The 27994-nt window shown below is 37.0% G+C and overlaps 1 protein-coding gene across 3 annotated transcripts in view; it reads right to left on the bottom strand.

Annotated features, from left to right (window-relative positions):
* Nucleotides 1-27994, bottom strand: part of VCL (vinculin) — a 63691-nt gene that overhangs the window by 20872 nt on the left and 14825 nt on the right. For 2 of the 3 annotated variants that reach the window (XM_075717392.1, XM_075717393.1), the window contains exons 2-8: nucleotides 19700-19770; nucleotides 13196-13346; nucleotides 11147-11255; nucleotides 8549-8671; nucleotides 8115-8275; nucleotides 2220-2310; nucleotides 687-834 (exon numbers count right to left, since the gene is read on the bottom strand). In XM_075717392.1, the coding sequence (XP_075573507.1) occupies nucleotides 687-834; nucleotides 2220-2310; nucleotides 8115-8275; nucleotides 8549-8671; nucleotides 11147-11255; nucleotides 13196-13346; nucleotides 19700-19770 (854 nt within the window). Of the gene's footprint in view, nucleotides 1-686; nucleotides 835-2219; nucleotides 2311-8114; nucleotides 8276-8548; nucleotides 8672-9998; nucleotides 10112-11146; nucleotides 11256-13195; nucleotides 13347-19699; nucleotides 19771-27994 lie in introns of those variants that run through there. The other variant, XM_075717394.1, reaches the window with a different exon arrangement.

Raw genomic sequence — 27994 nt, 5'->3', positions numbered from 1 at the left:
CTACATGGAATAGTTAGTTCTTAGCTCATCGTCTTTATACCTTCACGAAGGAATAGCTTACTTCCTACTTCCTGGCGAAAGAACAAAAGGCCATAGTACCCAACATTAAAAAATACAGTAAATATAAAGAGACTCATCTACTGCCTAAAAACAAAACCTTTTAAATTCAAAACACCATTGTGAAAGAATAACCAGTTTCTAATGAGGAGGTAGAAAAATGATAAAGGGTTCTGCTTAAATAAAACTCTATGCAAGAAAGCCACATGAAGTTCATCGAATTTATCAGTCACTGATAAACAACAACTACTGCTGGTAGGCTAACATCCCAACAAACACAGGAAAACTAGAGTATTCATGTATCTTACAGTCATTGGGGTATATCCTCTTTGGAGAGCAGGCTTAACAGTAGAGTTTAAATTTCATTTCTGCTTAATTTGGAGGAAGGTTGTGTGTTTGACATTAAACAAACTCCAAATTATCTTCTTGAGCAATTTTGCTCATCGTGTTATATAATTAAGATTTTACATATTAAAACATATTATTCTTATCAGAAGAGATTGAAATAAAAGAGGCAAAATACAGCTACTGACCTGTTCTTCTACAGGTTAGGAAGTGACACAACTGCAAGTTCAGAAAAACTGTTTTAATAGTACTGGAAATTCGTCCATTAAAGGTAATAGATTTACCTAGCTCTGAGGTCAGCCAGTTGATCAGTCATCTGGCCCAGTGTTTTGCATGTTCCCAGAATCTCTCTGCGTTCTTTGCCTGCACACAGTTCTCCTGCTTTTCCAGCTTCGTCAAGGATCTGCCTTATCGCTTGCTCACCAGCATCCCCTAAGATGCAGAGTCAGTTAGTAAAACAAACAAGAAATTCCTTGACATGTATGAGTAAACTGCTAGTCTCATCATGTCCCACCACATTAACTGCATCACATTCAGCCATGAAAATATATTTATCAAAACCTACGAGACATATACCAAATGTGATAATTAGAATGGGACAGTATTTCTGAAGCAATATAGCATAGCCTTAATGTGCATCACGTGCCACGTATTTCAAGTCATTTAATCATTCTGTTATCATAGTTTAATTTCTATAAATACTTCATTTATAGAATCTGTAATTCAGGCTAAGACAGGAAAGAGCAACATGGCAAGATTCATGTAGCCTTAACTTCAGCCAGTTGCAAATCTGACTTGATTTGGCTAAAAAAGATGCAAGAATAACATTCCTTTTACTTGCAACCCACCCTGATCCCACCCTCCAGCATTATGGATAGTGGAGGTGCCAGCACCCGTAAGTACTGGTACCTCCATGAAATTATAGCAATGAAATCAGCTCAAAGAAGTCCTACCATAAGGAACACTCAGATGACAAACATATTATGAGGTTAGTTCAAAGTAACACACCCAGTAAAATCTGATTTGCACAAAGTTCTACAATTATCTTTATTTTTCCTGAGCTACTGAATTTTTAATAGTTTAATTCATTAATTGTCCATGTCAATGGCAGAAGGCTTTGAAAAGAACTCTGAAGTTTCTGGAACTGATTGTGGTAAGGGGAATGAGGTCAGAAGCAGTACAAACAGCAGCTTCACAGATAACAATTCACTTCCAACTTTTACAACTGTATTATTTTGGCTTCAATTTCAGAGGAGGTCTTTCAGATGAGGTCTTTAAAAGTCCAAATGGAACAGGCCTCTATCTGGTTTTATTTGATTTAAAGATGCATACAAAGGCAAAACCTTTATATAAGTAAAGGTGACTGTAGTTAGAGTATTAATGGCAGATTTTCATATTAAAAATTCTATGTCAAGACTGAAAGAAAAATGTTTCAAGATTACTGTTAGGCAAACCTAAAGTTATATAAACTTGAAAATACAGAAGGAGGGATTTTAAGTATTAGAAACTACTGCAGTTAAATACTGTTCAATGCAATTTATAGGTTTTTGTTTTTACTAGTGGAATGCAAATAAAAACACATGTATGCTATACAGAGTATATTATTTAGACAAATGAAAAGAAGCAAAGCTTTCCAGGTCATTAGACACAACTTGTTCAATCTCCCATATCTAAAGAAAGGAATAAATACAGGCTCCTTCTGAATGATCCACTACATATGGGTTATTAATGCTTAAAGGCAATTTTGTCAAACAGAATTATTCAGACCTTTAAAAATCAAAATACTTTGTGCTGTTATTTTTTTTTTTTAGTATTACCTGGAGGTGCATTTGGATCTCTCAGCCAACCTTTTGCCTGGTTCATCTTTGAATCTATTAAGGCTAAAGCTCTTTTCATGGCTTCAGTGTCCTTTACAAAAGAGAAACCACCAAAATGATTCTCAAAAAAATTAAAGAACAAATAGTCAACACAGCCAAAGCAGACAGAAGTTCTATAAAGCACGGTCTACTTACAGAAACACACCCATATAAGCAGTGCAAAACCCATTTTCAAACTAGCAGGTCATGATCACTTCTTTCCAATTAAGACAGACATTTGCATTTCACTCAATGCAGAAAATACACATGCAATTTTAGTGATTTTTCTATTTCTTTGTTTACTAGTGTTTTAATTTCTAAAGTCAGAGCTCTAATAAGCACACACCTTGGAGTTAGTTCCATTTTTCCCTTAATGGACATCAGGGCACATAGAAAAGTTGTAACAATGAGATTAAAGTTTTCAAAAATGGAAATTGGCCAGTGAATTTTACTACTTACTTCTGCGTAAGAGGCTGCACATCTGCATTTTTCACCTGCTCTGCTGCTTAAAGTCAAACAGCCAGCTAATTCCTGGAATTCTCAGATGTGGAGTTTAATGTCTTAGGAGACAAACACATGTATTCACATGTGGTTGTTTTAAAGTCAGAACTTCTCTGCCAGGAGCATCAGAGAAGCTGCTTCTTTGACTATTATGCCGCTATTATCCAACACCTCTGACTAGAGGAGATAAAACATCCAGTTCTCATTTCTCTGCACACTCTGTTGATTGTTCATGTGTCATCTCTCCACTAGGGGCCAGAAGTTTTCTATCTTACACAAATGGAAAGACAGTAAAAAGAGTAACAAGTACCTTAAGTAGAAAGTTGGGAAAAAGCCAAAATAGCTTTTTACCACACATGTCCTGGAAATAATTTGAAATGCATCTAGCATCCCATGTTTAATATACAGATGATGAAAAGAAGCCTGGCTCTCGCACTATTAACTGAATTGGACTGTCCATGTCTAACTCTTACGAAGAGGAGCCCACTAGCATCAATGATCAGTACCATCAGTATCTGGTATAGCATGTAATATCCTGACAACACTAAAGAACTGCTACATTTTTGTGGAGTTGTTCATTCGGTGTGCTTAGTCTCAAAGAAACATCACTGTAAACATTTTGGCATGCAAGCCAGTTTTATTCAGGCATGTTGGTCTGTCAGCTATTCATAAGGTGCTATAATATAATTACACTTATAATATAATATAATTATACTTAATTAAAGTATAATAAACTATAATAAAGTATAATATAAACCAACTTTCCGAAAGGTCACGCAACACTGCTGGATATTTTTAAGGGCTCTTGAGTCACAGTCTGAGAGAGCACAACAGGAGCTGTTTGAAAAAACTTCAAAAGGGTAGGCTATGCAGCTAGGGGTAGGAGGTGGGCACATTCTTTTAAAAGTTATCTTCTCTGTAGCTTGAGAATTGTGCATTTAATATATGACAAAAGACAAGTAAATAATCACTTAAGTATTCAAATGTATATAAAAACCGTACTAGCTGTGAAGGCAGGTGTTAACAGTTTTCTGTTGCTTTATATATGGGCTGAAGCTACTTTAGTTTGGAATGAATGGTCTACTGCAGGCCTGTCTACCTAGAAATAATTTGAAACAAAGAGCTAACTTAATTTTTAAAAAGGCAACAGATGTTGCTTAGTGTGTTGATGAAATGATAGGTGTGGGATGGCTGAGAAAAAGAGAGTGTTGGGAGAACTGTCTTTGCCCTTCCCTTTTCCCTAACACAGGCTTTTGTGTTGTCTCAGCTGCCTGCAGAGTTGCTGTTTCAGCAAAACAATATGGAAGCTTCTGAATCTAAAGTCTTGTATCAGGGGACAAAATCACAGGTATTTTGGCTTTTACACTCATGATTTGGTAATTGCTAGCACTACCCAAGCAATAACAGGATCCATCTGTCCTATCATATGAAGCCTATATAACTGGATTGCTCTGCAGTGTAAATCTTGCTGTCCTGTGTGGCTCTGCGCTCATGTTTGCAAAATACTGTCCCCTTTTCCTATTTGAAAGAAAAAAACCAAAAAACAGTCCTAGCATAGCAGTTGAAGTGTTCCAAAACAACTGCTCTGAAAGCACAGATTTCCCATCTTCACAGCTCAAACTGCCACAGCAAGGAATTCCTCTCAGCTTTAGCCTGATAAGGAGTTTTCATTGCAATGAGACAGGTAATTTTTAAATAGGAAATTAGAACACATCCTTAACTAGGTTTGCTGGTACTGCACTTTTGTTTCTGCCACAGTTGTGTCTGGTGTCAGATACTTGGCACACGACAAAGGTGTAGCAATCCTGAAATGTCTGGACTTTGCCACCAATTCAGGCTATTAAGCAGGAAGACAAAAGTAGAAATACTCAATTTAAACAAAACAAAGCAACTTGCTCAAGGTCTTACTGCTTGAAAGTGTCTTGATACTCCTGATTTCTGGAGCTATTCAAATGCTTTGTTCCTTCCTAAACAGATAAATATGTTTAAAATTTTACTCTTTCAGATTTGCCAGCAGAGTATCAGTTGCAAGCAAGAAAAGAAAAAATCCTATGGCTATCCTGCAAAAAAGTTTCACATAGAGTAGTTTTATCAGCAAAAAAGGATTCTTTCCCTTCTCTCCCCGATGGCAAAAGGAATTTCATTAACAAAAGCAGCACTATTACCTTTTCAGAAGAGATAAACAAGCTAAGTTAAACAACTAGGACAACAGTGTCTGAAGGAAAAAGAACAAGTTGGGTTTTTGCAAATTAATTCCTAAAGCATAGGAGCATTTATTCAAGATACCTTTGTGCATCACTTTTGCCCCTACCAAGAATTTTGATATTATTCGTGGAGAAGGTGGTACTGGCACTGCTTTGAAAAGGAGCAAAGTCCTACACAATCTCTTGTTGAATATAGAACACAACCTCTGACTCAATAAAGTGGTCTAGTCTAGCAATATCTGCATTTCATTACCAAAGAAGGCAATGTTGAAGGAAATAGGCAAAGCCAGCCTTCTGGCAGAATAGATAGCTTAGTCACCATCCAGGGTTTGAGCCTGCAAGTTCCGAGATACTTCTCAGCTTCCTACAACTTTTAACTCCCTCCATTTCTATAGAAATGGAAGATGTTTGCATTGAGTACTACTTCCAAGTTTATTTGAAAATAAACACTAAGAATACACAAGAGAAAGCTAAACTCCCCTGTAAAATGAAAAGTTCAAGGAAAAAAGGTACAAAGCTATGAATGGAAGAAATACAGATTTTTTTTTTTTCCTCCAAGATTTTGTTTAAGATCAGCATTTGCTCATTATTCCAATTCTAAATCAGAATACTATTTTTAAAAAAATCTAGTGTTGGTGCAAGCAGAGATTATTGCAATCCAGTAACAGTAATGTGCATTTCAGAGTCTAGAAAGACCAACAAAATAGTTTATAAAAAAAGCCTACAGCTCTGGGTCCATACACTTGTTCATTCTCCACTGTCTCTAGGTAGATTTTGTGATACTTCAATGTACAAACAATTCAAGATATAATAATAAACATAAAATAAACTCCAACATCAACAGTAGCATGTACTACACAGGTAAAAATTCAAGGCTGTGCATCCCCAAACACACCTTACTTTGCTCCAGAAAAGCATGAGGAAAATATCTTTCCCTCGACCAGCAGGCACAAAGTGCATGCAACAGTAACCTCAAGTAGAACCAAAGAGCTCCTCCCTCTCCCTCCCAGAAAAATAATAAGTCAACCATTAGATATATATATGCAAATAGAGGAAAAGGTCTGTGATAAGTGGCCATTAGCAAAGTAGTTCCTGCTTCTTCATCCCACTGCATTTTTCAACTCAAATTCTTTGCCATAACTGTTTTGGTTAATGCTACAGTTCCAAATTGTCAGTGTACCTTAATTCAAAAAACAAATACAATAAAGTAGTTCTCAAATCAGAACTGAATGATATTTTGATTATGCTAGTCCCCACAATGTATTTATGCATTACGCATAGTGACCAATATTTTCCATTTGGAAATGCTGCTAATACACCAACTATTTTCGTAATAAAATCCTTTATTCATCTGCCTTACTAGAAAGAAAAATAAGAATTTCCTAAGGCTAAGTTGCCAACTTTTTGCAAGTCATTTTTTTTTAACTACAAAAACTTCTAAATTTGTTGTGTAAAACAACAAAACTGTATTTTTATTTTGTAAAACACAGGAATGCTTAAATCCAAAAATAAAACAGAACTGAAAAAATGTACATACAAAACTGAAGTTTTAAGCCTAGACCTGAAGAACACAAACCATTTGAACTGAAGGAAGGCTGCTGGTGAAATACTATGGAATGGACAAAATTCCTGATTTAATATAGCTTTCTGGGCATGCAGAAAGCTTGTTCCTGCATGACTGGACCCTTTATTTGTAGCTACAGAAAGTAGTAACATAAATTAACACAAAAGCATTCAGCAAGAATGTGCTCTAAAATCTCAGGCTAGCTCTATAATCAGACTCAGAAAAACAGTCTTAATGCAGTTCAGCTTGCAATTACCATTCTCTTAGTGACAGCCAATTCTACATGTAGCTAGACAGAGCTATTAGGATCCTTTTAAAACTTCCATGTGTATATACATAAGTATGGTGTCACAGCTGGCACACAAATAAGAAGTTGCATGGCACGCAGTCTGCACACAGCACAAAATCCCACATACATGCTTTTTTGGTTTTAGTACAAGGTAGAGGTGTAGGGTGTGGAAGAAAGCTTACCTTCTAAAGGTGAGAAAAGGGTAAGAAACAGGAGAACAAAAACAAAGATGCATAAAGTAGTCACAATAAGGAAGTGGTAGTGACAAAATAACTCAAAAGGCAAACTAAGGGTCAAGTGCCAAACAATATAGGCCAAAGTGATTTTAATGCCTCGATTACATCAATGTTAGATTTTCTGCAAGATTTCATTTGTTAACGAGTCTGGCTTCAGGTCTCAATATTTTCTTTAAATATTTTTACAGTCACTTGTTGCTTATAGCACTAACCTTTAAAAAAAAATCCCTTCAGCAATTTACTTCAAGGTACTAAAAAAATTTGGCAGGAATCTCAGTTATGCAGTTACATTTATTTGTAAGCCCACAATAACACTTTTACAATTCTGTCTGTCAGACCTGCTTTATGGTCTGCTAGACATTTCGGTATCTTCAGCGGGTATCACTTAAGAGTACCACTTAACTCCAGGTTGCAGTCACTTGCACAGCTTAACACTGAGTTGTAAGGAACCAATACTGTCCCTATGCCAGCTTCACAGACATCATACTTATCCAGAAAGGCTGTTAAGTTGAACATGTATTTCTCCGAGACAATGCAAACACTTGAAATTTACTCCCCCGTCCAGACTAAAAATGGGGCAGGGCAAAAAGGAGGAAGTGTTCAAGGAGGGAACCCCAAAAATTGACTAAAACTTCTCAACTTCAGGCCTTTTGCACAAGGAATGTGACAGCAACCTATCTTTTCTAGTAGTATCTACGAGAAAAATTCCAGGTAATCTCACTTATGAATGCCTAGCTACAAAACCAATTTAATGTATAAAACAATGGCTTTTTACCTAACTTTCCTCTGTCAAATATGATTATGTAGCCACTGAGCCACCTTCAAATGCCACACTCCTTTAACTTAGCTTATTGAAAAAGCTAACTTTGAAAGATACATAAATATAATCAGCTCTGAAGATGTTCTTTGACCTTGAAAAGATTATATGATGCGATTACAAAGTGTTACAAAACTGATGCACAAATACATATTTCAACAGTCTCAAAAACACAAGTTTGTAAAGTGTACAATACAGTAGATAAAAATTAGACTTCTATATACAAATGTAGGTGTTAAGCATACCTTGCTCGCCCAGGCATCTTCATCCCAGGAAGTGAGTTGTAATACACGGATTATTTCATTTATTTCGGCACTCATTTTCTCTACTGTGAAGTTGCGATTTTTCAATGCCTCTTCTATTCCCTGGCTTTTAGAATTTTTCGTGGTTACAAAAATCTTCATAGCTGTGAAAATATCATAGGTTAGAAAAACGTGCATACAGGATATGATCAATGCTCAAGATGACCTCCTATTGCATTAATACAGAGGTAGTACATATTATTTTGCATGGTCCATTTTATCTCAAAGAGATGGCAGTTTTAATACAAGAAGCACGGTTATTTGCAGCAGCACGGAAGCAGTATCAAGGCTATTATTTTTAATAAACATAAGACATTGGAACTCCAGCTCAAAATAGACAGCAATTGAGTGATATTAAAAATTGAAGTTGAAAATACCTGAAATAAGCACTGGCAATAGCTCCTTCACAGTATTCATGGAGTTTACCAGCATAACCCTGTGTTCCTGATGAGTTAATTCCTGTTGTCTCTCATCAATCATTTTGGCCATCTTTGTCATTCCTAAAGATTAAAGCGATTGAACATAGTCATAAATAAAGACAAGAACAAAGTGTAATGAGTTATGATAACTTTATTGAAGTTTAAAACTTAATTTTTATATCAGCAGCTGTTATTTAAAACAAATTCCAGATGCATCAGAGAAGCCACTGGTTCAAAACCTAGCCACTATGCAAAGTAGAATGGAATCCTCAAAATTCTTGATTTAAAATCCCAGCAATAAAATAGGAAGATACCCCAAAATGACTACTTTAGGACATGAAGTCACTTCATGAAATCTGGAAGCTAATTGACAGGGGTTTTTTTCCCTTTTCTGTTAGGAGTGGATCAAAGCCTTAATTGTGAATGGCAGAAAAAGGAAACACGGGGGGTTTGTTTGTTTGCCTTTAGGTTCTACCAGAGTTCAAGAATTATATCTATTTATACTTCAGATCTCCTAGAAATATTTCAGTGCTCTAAAAGCGTGGGAAGAATTAAATTTATTCTAGAGCAAATCTATTTTCAATAACTAAGACTTGTGAGGTTTACCACACAGCACATGTGGAAGTTTTAGACACAGCTTCATAAAAATTTAAGCTGATTTAAATTGGTGCTGTTGCGATCCCACTCTCTTTCTCCTTCAGGGGACAAAACTGGAAGCAAGCTGCATATTCTTTGGCTGAATTACTTTTCTGCTGGTTAGCATCTTGGGCATCTTAATATAACAAAAAGGTTAAATGAGCTTTAATTACAACACTAAAAACTAGCAGAATCCCCACACTGACAGCATGGTGCAGAACCACCTTTCCTTTCAAATGACAAAAGCCTAAGTAAGTAATCATGTTCTCCTCTTTACTTCCAACATAAAACCTATAAGCACATTGTTGATTTTAAAGTGTACATGCTCATATTCCTGTTATTTATATAGTGCTCACATTAACAGTTAAGCTGAGACACCCATTGAAATAGCTGAAGGGAACAAGGACTGCAGGCATAAAAAGTTTTGTAGGCATGGGCTGTAAGTGTTGAGCAGCATTTAGTTCAGGCAAAGACAGTGCTTCTAGAGCATGCCAGAAGCACAAGATTAGCTGTTTATTCAGAACAGCATGAATTCAGAGAAGATTATTTGCAATAAAGGTACAAACTTACATCTTGCTTCTAAGAAATTAAGACACTTGCCCAATACCTATTACCTCTATCATACACGCATAACAGCAAATTATGTCTGTGAGGCTCAATGAAAAGTCCCAAATGCTTGTGACTGAGCCAAACAGAGTAAACTGAAGTTTGGAGAAACTTCCATTTTAAAGGCACGGAAGACAATGACCACAGAGAAACTGAAATTGTATACCAAGTAAAAGAACAAGCTTCATGGAAAGAGAAGATTGCCCTTTTTGCTTCATCTTTTCCTGTTCAAAATGAAGCAAAATCTATTTAGTTGAAGGTAACTTCTCACAGGACATAAAAAAGTTTAAGGAACACCATACCTTCATCTGAAATTTAAAGTTTTTCACATCTAGAAACAGGGTAAGTATACACATGTTAAATAAAACCAGAATAATCTACAAACATGTTCTGTGACATGACAGCTCCTAGTCATTTAATCTATGAGCTATTTATTCTTATACTACATATGTATTTTTATTTTTATATATATAAGTACTAATAAGATTCCTGCTCTGTTTATATAAGCATTCTTTAGTTCAGCATAACTTTAATTCCAACATATTCCTACATTACCACCACAAAATACAGATTTTATAGAATGCTGTTGTTAAATACCTAAACTACTTCATGCTTGCTGAAACTAAAGCATTTGGAGTAGTAGATGACAGAGATTAATAGTAGGTTTCCTCTATAGCAACCCAGTGCTTCACTTACTAATCACTTCCAGCAGTGAAAGTGTGAGTTAACATGATGAAGTAACAAGTAGTGAAGGAGAATCAAACAACGAACATTGTAACAGCTGTGCTTCTGTGTTATCCTGCAAGGCAGCTATTTCTGCAACCTCATTAAGCTGTTAAGATGATAGGTAGCTTATACTACTCCAAGAAAATCCTACTAGGCCTAACCACCTCAGTTAATAGAGACATTTTATCAGCTTAATGGACTTTATAGTTGTGAGTGCTTAGTTACACAGCTTTTTCAATTTTTTTTGTTTTACTCTTACTAATGCATGCTTATTTCCCTCATAATGCATGCTTATTTCCCTCATATAATATAGTGTAGGAAAAGTACGGTACATATCATCTGTGTAGTATATATTGTTTACCAACATCTTGACTCTTCTGCATTCCTAAGAGAGAGAATGTGAATCAGAAAAAAAGTCATAATTCACCCTCTAGACTAAAACTCTTTCCAACAGACACTGTCAAAGAAACTGCTTTACCCTTGTCCAAACACTCGAAGCTTGGGTGAGGAAGGTGCTGGGAGAAAAAAAAAAAGGTAGTAGAAAAGACTATACTTGGTATGTTTATGATAGGCTGTAGCAAATCAAACCTGGCCCTAGATTCTTGGTGTATGTCACCAAATCCTCCATAGTCTCTACTACTTCCGCCACAGTCAGATATTCCAATATTCCTTTGCAGACACGGATGATTTTACGGACCTAAAAAAGGAACATTCCATCATTTATTAGATGAAGCTCAGTTACACTGTAATTAGAAATGCAAGCCTACTATTAGAACAGAACAAGTACAGCATTTGCTAATGCGACATATATGGGCAATCACAAAGGTCTGGGATACTGATGAAGTTACCCACAATGCCATTACTCAAGAGTGTTGCATTGACAAAGACAATATTTAATCTGCATTCCACTGCTCAGAAATGCAAAATCCTACTTCCAGTGTTTTCACTTTGTATGATAAATGAAAGATAGCATTGAGAAAATAGGTTATAAGGAAGTACATTTAAGTATGCTGGCATGCTTGAAGATTTTCATTGCAGTTTCATCAATAAAATATTTAACTTAAATCACAAAGCAAAACTACATAGCAAGCAGACTCCAAACTTTCAGAGGAAATATTATTCACCATACAGCTTTACATATGGATAAAGCATTATCCAGCATCCCAGCGGGAAAGGTAGATCCAACATCTTAAGCTTTCCAGAAAAATCTGTGAAGACTGTGCTTTATTTACCTCTGGACATCTGCCTCAGCTTAACTTTTTCAGTTCATACTTGATTCCAAAACAGAATTCTCTGACAGTTAACCTTCTAACCTCCTGAACACATTATTTCTGACAATACCACATACAATTCTCATTGAAGAATGAGTTAGTTAACATTTAATTCGTATCAACCACATGCAGTGTTCAGTCCCTAGAACAGATCATAGTTCCCTCTAAAACTCATTTCAGTTTTGTCCCAATGTTAGTTTATCTTGAAACATAGTAGGATAGAGACATGCCAAGTTTTGTATGTGTGAAGAGTCAATCATTCCCGACTACCGTTTTTCTTTTGGTTAACATGCGGTTGTCAGACTAGTTCAATGAAGCATTAACTCCACAGAAGTCAGCTCATTTCCTAAACACTGGAAGCAGGGAGACTAAAAGATATTAACTTCCTTGCAATTCTGTCCTATAACACTTTATAGTGTCTATCAAAAACTACTTAAATAATGTGTCATCACAAGTGCCACAGAGAAATCCCATAGCATTCTCCTCATTTCAGAGGAACATGCTAACAGTACCATGGGCTGATTAAATGAGACACAAGGATGCCATGTTAGACTACTCAGAACAGCAGGAAGATTTAAACAATTTCATAGATTAACAGATTGTTGCACGGGTAAAATTTATAATTAACATCAGCGTTTCTAAGTGTGAGCTTCATTTCCTCATAGTAGCATGATATTTACTATTTAGAAACAAGTAAGACTCCACATTCCCAGAAAGAGGATCAGAAGAGTAAGTAAGATTTGTAACAAAAACATGTTCAAATGTAAGACGCTCAAAAACTCCTTTTTAAGTTTCCTTGCAACTCTGGCTTTTTTTGTCCATGGACAAACAGCACCTCTGAGCCACTTGTGCAGCAGCCAAAATTTAGCAACTCTTACATCTATCAGAACACATCTTCTGGCTAACTAACCAGACAGTCCAAATTCATATTACCTCCTGTGCCCCAAGGCCAATTAAATTGCCACAGCTAATGAGTCAGGCGTGTTAGGAAGTGGACTAGGGCCTTTTAGTGAAGGGATACAGAGAATATAAGGATCAGTAATGGGTGAAGGGAATACAGAAAAAAGCATCGGCAAGACATAAAACAGGGTTGATGGGATCTGGCCTTTCTGAGGAATAATCACAGGCCACACCTAAACATCACGTCATACAAAGATGCTCTTAAAACAGAGTAACAAGCCTAAGCTTGTTCTGACAGAAAGGAATGCAAAATATGCTTCCAATCAAGCTAAAATGATCAAAACCACATTCATCTACTCAATAGTTTAGTATTCAGTAACTCAGTTTAGCTAATTCACTTAGGTGGATATTTGAATTAATAATACTATTGTGCAGATACCTATGTCAGTCACGTTGGGATTCCTACCTCCGCTTCATCGAATGTCAGAAGTAAATCTGATGTTCCAGAAAGGATGCCTCTTGATCCATCAATTAGATAGTCACGAGCTGGTACTGAATAAGGATCTGCTTGCAGCATCTGGGCTGCCCGAACAAGTTTGGTGCAGGCATTCTCCACTCTGTGGAAAGTCATCAGACAAAACTTGCCGATTAGTTTGTCTGTACGACAGACTTGAGAAAATGCTGGATTTGTTTTAAAACTTTACTACTTAAAGCACTGCAAGCAAACTGATCATTCTACACCTTAATAGTTTAAAAAGCAAGAGTATTTACTGTATTTATTTTAACATGAAAATAGCCAGCAACTGTACGACACGGTTTTCCAGAAGTCATGCAATCTTCCAATGTAAGTAATGTTTGAAGTATCCCATGTACAGCAGTCAATACAATATCATTAAGGAGAGGTCCCAAGGCAGCAAAACACCTTTCATTCTTAATGACAAGGGCAGGGAACAAAACAATTATTCTTTTAGGACTTCACAGTCAAAGTAACTGCTAACCTTTATCAGCCTTCTATTTGCATTGTTATTCAAGAAGCAACTGCTATTAATAAATATTAAATAATAGCTACACATTAAGGCAAAAGAACATAGTATTAAGAAAGCCAAGACACTGTGTCCTGCTCATCGAAGCTGTAGTCCAGCTCTCCAGAGTCTGTTAACACTCATGACAAAAATAGCACTTTAAATAACCACAAGATTTAATGATAAGGTATGAATTTCAAATGCAGCTTGCAGTTCCACACTTAACAGAAAGGAGGTTTGCAAGATATTAATGTAATTACAGTAACACATAAGGTACTCCAAGAAGCAAATGAGCTCTGAAATTAGGTTCCATCAAGCCATTTAACACAACAATTTTAAAATACCAAGAACTGGAACATTGAAAAGCTTTTGGTTTTGTTCTCTTGTTGTAGTTACTTCATGACAGCTTAGAGAAATACAAAATTCAGACTTCCCTTCTATGTTAGCATATTATTCATGACTGTAGTTATTGGCTACACTGTGACTTTCTTCCATTCTCTCCCATTTCTTTGACAGCAATGTAAGTGCAGTCTAATACATGAGCTCTATGCATGTGAGTGCCATGTGCTCATTCAAGTTACATCATGTTCCAACAAACATTAAATCCTTTTATTACAGCAATACTATCTCTTATCACCACTTTTCATGCTCATCATATAGCGCATTTTCTACTGACCACTTGGACACACTCTTTTATCATACTTTCAGTTAATTACAATTGGAAAGTTACACAGTTACCTCATTTTCTCCCCTACATTCCTTGTTAACACAAATGGCAGAACTTATGGTTACATCTAAATTTAACTATACTAGAAGTAAGACACTCACTGAAGGAAAACACACTTTTTTCAGAAAGTAAAGTTCTCAGCTAATGTCTCTCTAGAGTAGATAGAATTGGGCCAGCTGACCTTATCATAACCTGCTCTTTAGTGAGACATCTGCTCAGCACATCAGATGGTGGTAACTCATAACTGAGTAAGAGAATACAGGAGGACTTCAAGGCAGAAAGTGAGAATGGTCTGCTCATTACTATGCAATGTACTTAGTTGTACTATCAAAGTCAACTGACTTCACTAAATTAGATTTCCACACTTGCTTCTCAAATTTATTCAACTCTGCCAAGAAAGAGATTAAACAAATCACCTATTCAGCCAGCTCAGAGCTATAGGCTCAGAAATACTTGAATCTCCTACAGTTCAATTTCCTAGTCATCTGTTTAATACTAATCATTATCTCAAGGCCGGCTTTTCCATTTGTAAAGAAAGGAATTAACGTAAATGTGTATTACCCCAGAAGTCACCATAATTAACAAAAATAAAGTTTCTAAAGATTCAACGATTTCTTTTACAGTTTTTAGGGCTGAACCTTGGAAAGGTAAGCTTTCATTTTACTTGTACAATGCCTATTTTGTATGAACTACCCAATGCATTTGAAAGACTTCAGGAGTGTGCACTATGTACAAAAAAGCAGACTTGTGTTTAAAAAACAGACACCCTCTATCCCCTGCAAAGCATACATGTTAGGAAACAAAAGATTACAATTTGGGGAAAGAAGTAATTAAATTACTTAAAAAAAAACCCACACAAAATATTCACTGCAATGAACTGCTTGTTCTATCACAAGAATCAAACAAATTTAAAAGTTTAATAGAAGTTCATTGCTATGGTGAATTTTGTAATCCCTATATTATATCGCAACCTAAAAAACCCCCAGCTTTATTAAAAAAAAGGCCTATTTATTTTTGAGGCATGATTACAGTAAAGCTATGTTAACACCAGCCAAATTCTTTGTGGAGAAGACACAGGTCATGGTATTTCCAACCATACTACTTTTGCTAGTCAATCAGCTTCATTCTTGTTAGTGTTTTCTTTATGAAACGTGAGGAAAAAAAAATTAGCTTATGCTAAACTACCATTCCGGTTTTTAGGATTGCCCTCTGCTTTCCCCAGAGATGCCTGCCCAAAAATGCCACGCAATGCCTTTGATGCTTGAATAATGATTGTTTCAATTTCTAATCACTTAAGTTGTAGTGAGTAAACTTACTACGGTTTAGATTACTTGCAGTTTTAGAAATATAAATTAAAAAGCAAGTATTTTACATTAACATGAATTTGTTAATACAGTTACCAGCAATGTACTTCCAGCTTGGCTACCAAAATAATGTTAATATAGAAGAGCATCACTGCTTGATTTGTTAAATGAGCTTGCATGTGCAAGTTAAACACAGACAAATTTTTATTCTCAGGGTAAACAAATCAGGTGTTGCCCTACTCTTTGGCTATAGATTACAGCTCTTCCTTTCTGTACAAGAAAAGTATAACAAGTAATATGAACACACTGCAAAACATCTGATGTAGATTATATGCATTACTCATACTCCCTGCTGATTAAGACAATGAAGATAAAGAACACAGCATTTTTTTAACCCTAGGTCAATAGTTCCAATGTGGTTTATGTCAGTAGCAAGCAAAGAGATGCATGATAGCTTCTCAGCAGCCAAACTATTTTGCTGCACAATCACACTCCTACAGAAAAACTTCACAGATTACCATCATATATTCATTATGAACCCTCAATGCCTGTCTCAGGCAAGCCAAAACCCAGGTCTTTGAAAAGAATAAACAGATCTTCTCCCTCATCCTCCAAGAGCGGTTCCCTCAAGACTGGTGGTCCTTTTGAATGGAGCAAATATGGACAGGGAATGCGGTGCTAGCACATGCACACTGCTCCTTACCCCATCATCCGTGTGTGAATACAAGTTCTGCTGGAGCACTCCCTTAAAGAGGAATGCCAATTCCCAAACTAACACTTTAGAAACAAAAAAACCCTCCTCTCAGGAAAGAAAAAAAACCCCAAAAAACCAACACTCATCTGTTTCACTTCCTCCATCCAAATCCTGCCCTTCAATGCAGGAACAGGTAAGACTCCCTTGGCAGCTCACCTGTGACTGCCACTTGTCCCTACAGCACAGATATTACTGACAACACACTCATAGTGTTAACAAGGAACTGTTAACGTGTACTAGTTCATTTTGATATACGCTCCAGATTAACAAAAAAACCCACCCAACTAATGCAATAGACTGTCATTCATAAAGGTCATTGAACATTTCTAACTCATGTTACTGCATCTAGGATAGTAAGTACTATGTGAAGTAGTTTCATTACTGTGACAGATAGCTTTGTTTCCCATTTTTCATTATATTACAATTCAAGCAGTCATGAATTGATGCAGAAAAAGTTCTTGCACCCAGCATAAAGTGGTACTATTCACAAGTGCTTGTATCGCATTTCTACAGTAATTTAACTATGTAAGTCTCCACAATCTTCTAAGTGTTGATCAAAGACTGGTTGCAGTATAGCAATCAAGAAAATCTCTTTTCGTTAATCCCTTACTTGTCTAGGTGAACAAGAAGCTGGAAATTAACTAAAAACCACATGTCCTAGAAAATGGGCACAAAGTTCCACATTTATATACAACTCATCAAGAAGCAAGAAAAAAGCTTTAGTCTCATTTCAATACATAAACACTTCCCTCAAAAAAGAAACAAATTAAAAAAAAATCAAACCCCTCCACAACCAAACAAGATCACACACCAGGAACACAGTGTAATAAATACTGTAGTGGATTGTATCAAAGGCCCATTTACCTCAGAATCCTGTCTCCAAAATAGCTGCGAGTAGATGCCTAAGGAAGGTTAAGAACCGGATAAGCATTTATCATACTTCCTCTAGGCACTCTCCCATCCTCCAACTATTTTCAGTTCTTGGGATTTCCTGCAGTTTGTCTATTTGATAACCCACAATGGACTCTTCTAAGTACTTATCTATTAACCTCCAAACCTATACAAAGAATCCCAGCAGTACATAACTTGCTACGCAAAGCAGCTCCCCCCGTTGTTGGTTTATAAACTACTAGCTTAAAGCAATGCCCCCATCAAGTTCTTGCACAGGAAGAGAAGTGCAAGTTCCCATCTTCTCCACGTAACTTGCACTTCCTTAGACCTTTGTCAGGGCCCCAGTCCCCTCTGTCACCCTTCCCAGGCTGAAGAGCTCCAGACGACTTAGCTTTGCCTTACACAGAAGCAATTCCATACCTTTGATTGTTCTCAAAGCCCTTCTATGAGCTTTTTCCGGTTTACTACAGCCTTTCTAAAATTTAAGGACCACAAGCGCATGCAGTATTCAAGGTGTGAGAGAAAAAAATACAGTGACATTTCGGTCCCTGATCCTTTGCTGATAAACCTAACGTTTGGTTTACTTTTTGACCACTACTGAGCATATAATGGATGCTCTCACCAGTGTATCCCAGCTCCAAGACCTTGCTGACTATTTGGTAATGGTCAGTTCAATCATCCTATCTGAAGCTAGACCTGCTGCTCTCCCATGCGTGCATCATTTCAGATCTTTCAAAACAATTTCATCCACACTTAGTATCAGTCACTCAGTTTAATAAGGTCCTGCTGTAATTTCTCAGAGTCATCTGTTAGTCTCACTACCCTGTGTAAGACTTTGGGTCATGAGCAAGTACTTTCAACTCACAGCTCATCCAGGTCTCCAGGGCGTTTGTGAACATGGTGAAAATCACAATCCCAGTAGAGATCTCTAGAGCCCTACTGATTACCTCCCACCATTAACAGGGTTAACCATGTAATTTTTCCTTTTGCTTTCAGTTTTCTCTTCTCCATACAAGAACTTTTCTTATTATCCGATGGCTACTTCATTTTCTTAAAAGCCTTCGACTTTGCCAAAAAGTTTAGAAATCAGTGCATACTGTATCACCTGGATTACCCTTACCCCTGTTTGTGATATTTCTAACATCACCAACAGATTTAGAAGGCAGAATTTCCCTCCACAGAAAGACTGCCAGTTCACTCAAAGCAAGTCATATGTATTTGGCATCTGTTAATTCTCTTTTCTGGTATAGAATTTCTAGTCATTTGCTCCAAAGGTATGTCAGACCTATAGACCTCCTCTTCCCCAGATTCCCCTAGAAAGTTTCTCATGCAGTAGCATCACCTTGATTGACATACCGGGTGGTCTCAAGTGAGAGACCTTACTTCACTAATAATTCAGCTATTTCGTTTTGAACTCTTACACTAATACCACCTGGTCCTAGGGATTTTTATCATTCATTTTGTCAACCTACAATGCAACAACCTAAATCCTTTTTCACTGCCTAACAGAAATTTTCTCTTCAGGCATCATCTCTGTTCTCTGTTTTAGTATTTTCTCAGTTGCCTCAATGCTTTTTTTTTTGACTATCTGCCTGTTTTGTGTTTGGGAATACAGTAAAACATTCAGTCATTCTGAACACGTTGGACAACACTAATAGAGCAGTCACTACATTCAGGAGGTTGTAGAGCAAAGTCACTTCAGTGAAAGTTTGTCAGTTGGCAGCAAGAAGCTTGGTAATTCCACAAGAAGTGACATATGATTTTTTTAAGGCTTAAGGCAGCAGAAAGAGAAATTCAGTTGTCCTTGACACAGAGCCATAGAATTAAGAGTGTCAGTCACTGCTCTTCAAATGTCTTAGATTTCTAGGCACTTATATCATGCATCAGCTGCCTATACTGACAAATTCACACTTTTCCATGAACCAAATTAATAGAGAAGATTCAGAACACCACATTGTCTCTGACACTGCTAGACAAAACTACAACAGCATATAGGTAAGTTCCATTGTTACTCTGATTTTTTTTTTTTTTTTTTTTTACTTTTTAAAGGAATAAATACCCTAGATATGTACCGGTATATATAGAATGTAACAGGAAAAGTCACTGTTGGCAGAAAAATTGCTCCTGAAGGTCAGCCTCAAGACCCCAAAGAACTATTCAAACATAAGAGTATTTTTTCATCTGTAGAGCAGAAATGAGTAACAATGATCTATCATCAGAACATTTGGTTTCCTGTACCTACAATAGAAGATTTACAATAAAATGAGTTTACTTGATAAATGCTGGTGGCATATCCCTTTTCAAGATCTGGTCTTCCGTTGTCTGCACAGTCTCTTTTCCAACCTGCAGGAGAAAGAATTAATACTTAAGATTCAGAATTTCACTGTAAAGCCTAGGTGAAAACAAATAGCAAAACAGCAGCAAAAAAAAATGATTTGTACTAATGATAATTCCTTTCACTAGGTTTGCTGTTGCTGTGTCTATTTTTGAGACCACTGTATACTGTGGTTAGTCTAATGCTTTAGAAATCATATGTTGTTTCCTGACAACATCTCTACTAAATTAACTGGGGGGGCACTTTTCCCTCTTCCCACTCTCCATAGCAACAATACGATTTGTTTGCTACACTTAGTTGTAAAAACTTAATCACTGTGAACTCTGTAGGCTTCCCTCCCTCCTAATCCCTACAAGTCAGAAATCAAGCTCAAAGTTTTCCAACCTAAATGATTCTATAAAAAAAAAAAATTACCCCCATTTTGCTATTCAACCTAGTCTGTTCGGAAAATGTAGTTAATTACTGAGAATACACCCCACATCCACACCATCCTTTAGGCAAAAATAATTATGCAGAAGCTAATAAAGGAAGAGATAGAGTAAGATCTGGAGTTTTCTATAGACTAGCTCTTGTGTTATACAATAGAAGTCTTTATAATTGGGAGCTGGCTCTCTGGACTGTGAGATCACCAACTTGACAAAATATTTCCAGCTCCTTTGTCCACTGTATTTTCCAGCTGAATAAGCTATTCAGAAAGGCATCACAAAGCAGAAGGTCTTTCACCCAGACACTAGTTTGTGTTAAGAGCTGCCAGGCCTGCTCAAGCTAGACAAGATAGCCCTGAAAATCCCTGATCAGCTGGTGTTTAAAGATTTGCTGGTTTTTGACAGAAGTTGTAGGGTATCAGTAAGCACAGCACTTGCCAATTCTAATGCTCTACAGACTTCCAGAAGCACCATTTCCTTGCAAACTTATGCCACTTGCCAAAAACTTTGTCTCCCTAGTCTGGTGCTTTTCAGAGGGGCTTTACAGAAGTACATTGGCCCTAGTATTTTATTTGGTTCAAACACAGAGTCAGCCTAGCCTACTTTTTTTTTTTTATTTATTAGTACTACACCCTATAGTCACATAGATATTTATAAGTAATGAAGGGAAGAGCAGAAATGAGGTTAAAGGTCTTCAATTTTGTGATAGGTTTCTGTCTTTTATGGTCATTGTCGGCTCACTAACAGCACAGCACTGCAGTGTTGCTTTGACTCCTAAACTTCATGGCAATGCCTCACAAGCACAATTATGAATTTATCTAATGCCCCGTTTCTTGGGACAGGGTTACATGGCCCACCAGACAATACACCTGACTTGTTCCAGTTATTTCTGTTGCACTCATGAAACACTTTTTTATATTTCTCACGTTTGTATGTGCACATACTTGATACAGATGACACAGAAAAGAAGTAATTTGCATAAACTTTGGATTACACCTCACTCAGACAGAAGGCTGTCACCAGGTGAAAATGAAGAGTAATACTTTATTTCCAGAAAGCCATTAGTAAGAAATCCCATTGCGTTCAAGATTTATGTCCCTTGTAGCAGTTCAGTTTATTTAAATATATATATTTCTGAGGATATACAGCTTCTAAAGAATGCAGAAGAATAAAGCTTACGGGGGGGGGGGGGCGGGGCAGGGGGGAAGCAGCTTCAATCTGAAGGTCACTCTAACAATCATTATTACTATTTTATATTGAACAGTCAGGAGCAACCAAGAAACAATTTCTGTTCCAGTTACACACTTGATGCTTGATATAAGTTACTTCTAGTTTTATTAGACCATACAGAAAGCATTACGCTTTCCAGATGGAATGAAGAAAGTCTCTTATAGAAGAGAGAGATTTATCTCTAAGTTCACTACTCAAAGAAGCATTATCAACTAATTATAGATATATACACACTATATATGCACTTTATATATATACATACACACATGTATGTGGACGTTCTTTGCTATGCCTAGCTAGGATCTTCATCTTGAAATGAAGGTAACATATAGGCTATAGGTCAATTCCCATTTTCATTTTTTGTGGGGAGTTTTAACCTCAAAACTTTCCTGAAACAGTCTTTGTCCTAAATTCCAAAACCAAGGTAATTTCCCTTCCAAAATCCATCACAAAGCAGAAATACTCATTCCTCCAGTATCCTCAGCACTATACAGAGCAGACAGGACACAAGATTTTAGGCAGTTCCCATGAGGCCTCAATTAAAAAGGTCCCCTACCATTCTAGAAGAAAGGACTTTTTACCATGTTTTAAGCACCAATACAGCACATACTCACTGAATCTGTTTAAACATAAAACGTTGTGGCTCAAAGGAAAGCATTTCATATTTACATAGCTATTAACTAATCTCTCCAGAAGTTGCTCTTTGCATTTGAAGCCAAGGTATAGAGATGGAATGTAAAGAACAAGTGTACTCCACGTATCATTTAACAGACAAAGTCTCAAAATGTGAAGCCATATTAATAACTAAAAATAACAAAACCCCAAAAGAGTTTTGTGGGTTTTCTTTTTTAGCTTTGTGGTTAGGGGATTTTTTGTTTTGTTTCTTACTTTTTGTTTCAGGATGCGGTTTCTTCAGACTGATTTTTACATGGGCTAAGCGATTTTCAGACACACTGCAGTGTAATACAAGGTAGAGATTCATTCAACTCTACCTTCTCCATACTCCAATACCAAGGGAATGAAGTTTTTTTTTTTCCCCCCTTAAGATGTAATATCTACATATTCCCTATTTCAGACAGAAGGCTTGTCAAGCTTCATGCTAATACAGAACAATTATCTGGGAAACCTGTATTATATTTCTATCCAACAGTATACATGTGGAAAAAAAAAAAGGATTCCTACTTGGCTTTCAGATATACTTACCTCTTAATATATTTTTTTCCCTAACTAACTGGGAAGGAACAGTCTCCATGGAATAGAAGCTTCTGCTTTTAAGCAATACTGGAGTGGCAATTACTCATTGTTCCAAAGAAACTGCACTGGTTAACACAGTAAAGAGACCATATCTTCTTGAAGACCGTACCTGCCCAAAGCAGCACAGAGAAAGGGAAGCTCTCAAGCAAAACTTACCAAGACAGTTTTTCATAGTTACAACTTCTACCCATCCATATTCATTTCCATACTCTTTGGGAGATTAGAAGCAAATCAGTTGAATCGAGATAAAGAATGAGCCACTTAACAACAGTTAATAAGAGGCTGACAAGTCTTGAAATTTAAAGGAAATGGAGGACACAAGTCAGAAGGCTTTTCAGTGGCCATATACGCCCTCTAGGAATGCAGGTAGAAGAGCCAGGAAGAAATTGAGATTTCCTGCTGCTTTTGACCTTTAACCTTGTTTGTAGGTCTCATGCACTCTTATCTGCCACTGATTAGTAGAAGATCAGTACGTTTTAAGCTTCCTGATGGGGAGTATTTTCTCCATGGAAAAGCAAGAGGAAGACTTTCTGATCAGGCTGATGTTCTTCCTTATAACCAGTTTTGCAGCTTTTTGTCATGTCTGCTTCTACTGCAGGAAAGACAAGACATGAGCACCCCACAAGGTCCCTTTCCCATCTTCTTAGCCTGCTGGATATAGCAAAGAACAGTTGTTCAGTGAGAAGGGGAAATAGTTTCAGCTTCTGTAATTCTTTAAGAGTTTGTTTAAACAAAGACACCACAAACACACAGTAATATCTAGTTCTCTTAACTTCTATGAGTTTGAAAGTACAAGCTGCATATATCATACAGAATAAAACACACAAATATTTAAGATGAGAGTCTGAAGTTTATTGTTTTGGGGTGTGTTTTTTTTTTTTTTCTTTTTAAACAAAGATTCTTCTGAATGCCTATATTGACAATACCAATTTGACAACTTGCCAAATGCTGGAAGTGAAGTTTTCCTTGCAGCTTATATGATTTCCCCAGTTAAAAAGGAAGACCTTAGAAGAACTAATCCTTGCAATATTCCAGAAGCTAATTTAAAACATCTGTCATTTTAGCAAGGAGCCTGCTTACTGCTGGGGGGTCAGGCTAGATGATCTCTAAAGGCCCCTTCCAACCCAAAGCATTCTATGATTCTAATATTCCTGCATCATCATCCAGTGAACACATACAGCCCTGGCTGTAACACTAGCAGAGCCCCAGGTTTCTCCCAAGGAATAAGCTACAGTATGAGTTTTGCTTGACAAATTAAGGTACAACTCAAAATGATCTAGCCTGTACGCTGTAAAAGCAACATAAGATGGCCATAAGCCATCTCACATTAAAATCCAGTTGCCAGTTTATGCATTCTTCCATGTTTTCAAGCCTCCAGGAAGAACAGTGACATGGCAACAGGACTGTTAAATCTCACATCAGAAATTTGTTGTACATCAGTGCAGTTCCATGAAGTTATCTGCAACTTCTTTCTCAATTTTAGGTGTCTGTCCTGAAAAAATAAGCTTAAGTATTTGCTATAATTCTACAGTGACAGCAGTTTCTACATTGCATATCCATGTCTAGAATCCATCGCAAAACACAGTTGCCAGTCCTTTTTCCCCACCCTGCATTTTAAAAAAGTAAAACTGGCCTAGGTTTCAAGACTACAAACAATCCATCAAGCAGAGCTCGAAGCAAGCCAAAGTCACACCAAATTTATGCCTACTCCTTGCTGGCATAAGTGATGTACATTTCAGTCCAGACTAAAGAAAAACAACATAGGCAGAGAGAATTACATCTTTGTGAAAGCATTTTGAATTCAGGTGACAGACTGAGGGGATCTTATTCACACATGACAATATAAGGAATGAATGACTGAAGTTAATGGTATCCAATTTTGTATTCTACACCTTTCATGGAGTTCATCCCTTCTCCCAAGGCTTGTCCATTGAAGGTCTAGAAAGCAGGTCCTTTATCTCAAACTGAGTTCAGAGACAGTTTGTCTCAGTCGGTTCAAAAGCACAAGGGCTCAATAACTACTTCACAATTGTTCGGTTTTCCCTTTGGGAAACCAGTCATTTGAGCCGAATTACACAGAAAGCTTTTGGGAAGGAGCTCTGGCAGCAAAAGAGAAGCAAACAGGACTTAGCTGTTTACCTTCATTGTTGTCACAGTATTTTGATTGCAACCCATGTTCTGTTTTTATTTACAGTGTCAAGCAGATCCAGTTGTTGGTATTTCAAGCTATTTCACTCAGCTCTCAGAAATCCAGCTGTTGGAGTGAAAGTTGTTTCATCATGCCCTGATTTTTAGCTACTATAATCCATGTGGTGAATGTTAGCAAAACAGAACTGCATACATCCTGGCATAGCAACAAAGCATAATTTTTTTCCAGATGCAAGTCAAACAGTTTTGGGGTACATCATGAAATTTCTTGGTCACACCTAGATTTCACGAGTCACTCAAATTATCATCAGATGACATAAACAGCTTCCAGTAAAGACAGAACTTCCTGCAAACTGTGAACAGAAGACACAAGCAATGTTGAAGTGCTTTTAGAAAAATGTAAGAGAACAGGTTTACAGGTTACTCCTTGCAATCTAATCATTCTCATCCAATAAGACTGAATAGAGTCAGTTATAACAAGGTACAATAATACAACTTTTTTTTAAAACACAATATTTTATCTGTTTCCTTCAAAGGCTCTCTTGGAAGCATTTAACAAAGCAAATTTCCAATTTCTTCACCATTCCACTCTCACCTTGCTTTGAATTATAATTGGGATAGATATGTCACTTGCACTTAGTGAGTTTAACACTGTTTTAGAAGCTTTGAAGTTTTCTACTTATCTGCAGGGGAATAGACCAATGCAATTAGAGACTGAAAAATAAGTGCAAAGAAATATGCAGCTGAGTACTCTTCCTGCTTCTAGCTTACACCAAACAAACAATGCACATATACTACCAGTGACATCAGTCAACAGGACCGCTTTTCCTTCAGGCCAGGCATGAACCTAAAGAGACTGCTGAATCAGAGCCTATCTGCTTTTCAGTTAATATGGAAGCCGTATACTGGCTCCTGGTTTTCTCATGATTACCCTGGAGACTGCATTCCAGGCATAGCAAGGTACAATTTCAAAGCCATCTGGCAATAAGTCAAGTAAATTAGAACACTCCAGACATCTGGTCCCTAATAGCAGCAAACTGACCTACCTGTCTACACTCACAATTAAGACAAATTCAATTGGCTTGAGGCTAAGGAAATCCTGCTGTCCAAGTAAAATACGTAACTATGAAACAAGAACCATATGGAAACCAGTGAGTGACATCATTTGGGTACCAGAAGACTTTTATTCATGCTGCTATTGTCTACTAACTCTGTTACCAGTACAGAGCTGAGGCTTGGATGGTTTAGCTAATTACAGGATGCACAACTTAACATAAAGGTAACAAAAGCACATACTGATTATGTGAGACTTTTTACAGAACTATTGTAATTTGGAAATTAGTTCTTTTATCAAGAGATGAGTTTCTTCTTCTAAACCAATACTTCCGTACTTTAAGACATTGTAACTCCACTTCAGTCAAATAACATAAGTCAGCTTTTACTTTTGAGCATATACAAAACTCTCCCGGAAAAATAAGATACAGCAATTGTCCTCTACAAATGAGATTCACAGCTGTGACTACCTACTTTTACCTTACAAGGAAGTCTATGGAAAGTTCCTTATACCAAACAGCATGCAGACTCCAAAAGCTCTTCCAGTTCATTTCCATGTACCCAGACCTGTGTATCCCCACTAAGTTTCAGAGCACCTCTTAACGTAAGTCCTGCTGCAGAGGTATACACGGATTAGTACTGTACTAAAGGATAACACATGTAATACCATAGAGCTAAATTCTCTCCTTATTCAGATGCTTGTCTGAAAAGCAGGTAACCACTAAACACCATGATGCTGCTGGTAGGTTTGCATCATCTTTGTGACAATCTGCTAATATCTGCATGCTGGAGAGAATTTTGGTTGATGAGGATCCATCCCCAAGCCCATCTGCCCCCAGTAACTGAGATGCATCCTGTCCCCCCAGCCTTCCAAGTGTTAAGTCAAGTAGAAGTATCTAGAAAGTTTACTTAAGATTAAGGCTTTTTGGCTCTGTTAGTAAGAGAGTAATAAAAAGCCTCACCATAGGAAGTTCATAGATAATAACACGTGGAAGAAAGATTGCTTCCCAGATACAGCAGAGTGGCCTGTGAAGTTGTGTTTCTAATACAGCTAAATATCGTACTGGACAGAGTCTCTAAACCAACCCAAGCTATAGCTTCAAGGAGGTAGTAACAGACTTTCTCTCCAGGCTGGTTTTTTCCCTTCATGAGAATGACAAAATGAAGTTGATGGTCTTTGTAACAATGTTATTAAATTGGTATTTCACTTATCCATGCGTTGGCACAGAAAATATTCAAAGAGCTGAAAAAAAGAGAGACAAATTAATATGTATTCTGTGTTACTTCTTGAGTAAGTTTCAGATGCAGAACAGTGGAGAAGTTTCTTCCTCTAAAGTTTCTAAGATGTCTGACTGAATCAGGTGCAAGGCAGATGTCCTCTATAAATGCCTTAATTTCATTTTGCTATTTAGTTAACTACAAAATTTGTTACTTTTCATAACCCATTTTACTTTAAAACACTGCTAATTTGACAGGTATTGTTAGCCACATGAGCCATTTTAATGTACCAAAAGCGTAGGTTGGCTATCAGACAGTGAATTTGAGGATCTTCTATTTGTTTTATGCAAACTTGTACTGACTTCTGAATACCAGACTGTTCAACACTGATTTTCCCTCTTCCACAGAAAGAAACATCAGCACTGCTTCCCTTATGAGCTCCCTCCTACAGCACCAATGGTTCCAGAGTAACAATTTTTTTTTCCAAGTTCAAGACAGTAACAGTTCCCTGCAGGAAGACAAAATTTATAAGCATGAGAAAGCAAAAGCAGTTTTGAGCACCTCTGATAGCAGGGGGAGGAGGAACACCAATCACCATTAATTTTAAGACACAACAAATCAGAATAAAGACTCACTTTGAGCACCTGATAGGGGCAATGCATTTATCGGTAGATAAACAGAAGAATACTCACCACGCCACTATTTACATGACACTGCTTTTTAACATGTTCTAAATGTAACCATTTTTCCAAAGCCACTGTCATGAGACCACCCTTCATTCTAAGCAATTCTGAAATTCTTGTGACATTCCCCCCACCTCTTCCCATGACACTCTTCCAAGTTACTGGACTTGTTCTCAGCTGCCTGTCATAAGTGCTAGCTTATTTATCTGCAGCCCCATCAA

Source organism: Pelecanus crispus, chromosome 10 (genome assembly GCF_030463565.1).
Source record: "Pelecanus crispus isolate bPelCri1 chromosome 10, bPelCri1.pri, whole genome shotgun sequence".
NCBI classification, from domain to species: Eukaryota; Metazoa; Chordata; class Aves; order Pelecaniformes; family Pelecanidae; genus Pelecanus; species Pelecanus crispus.
The sequence above is the reverse complement of the archived record's forward strand: the minus strand, read 5'-3'. Positions and strand labels throughout refer to the sequence as shown.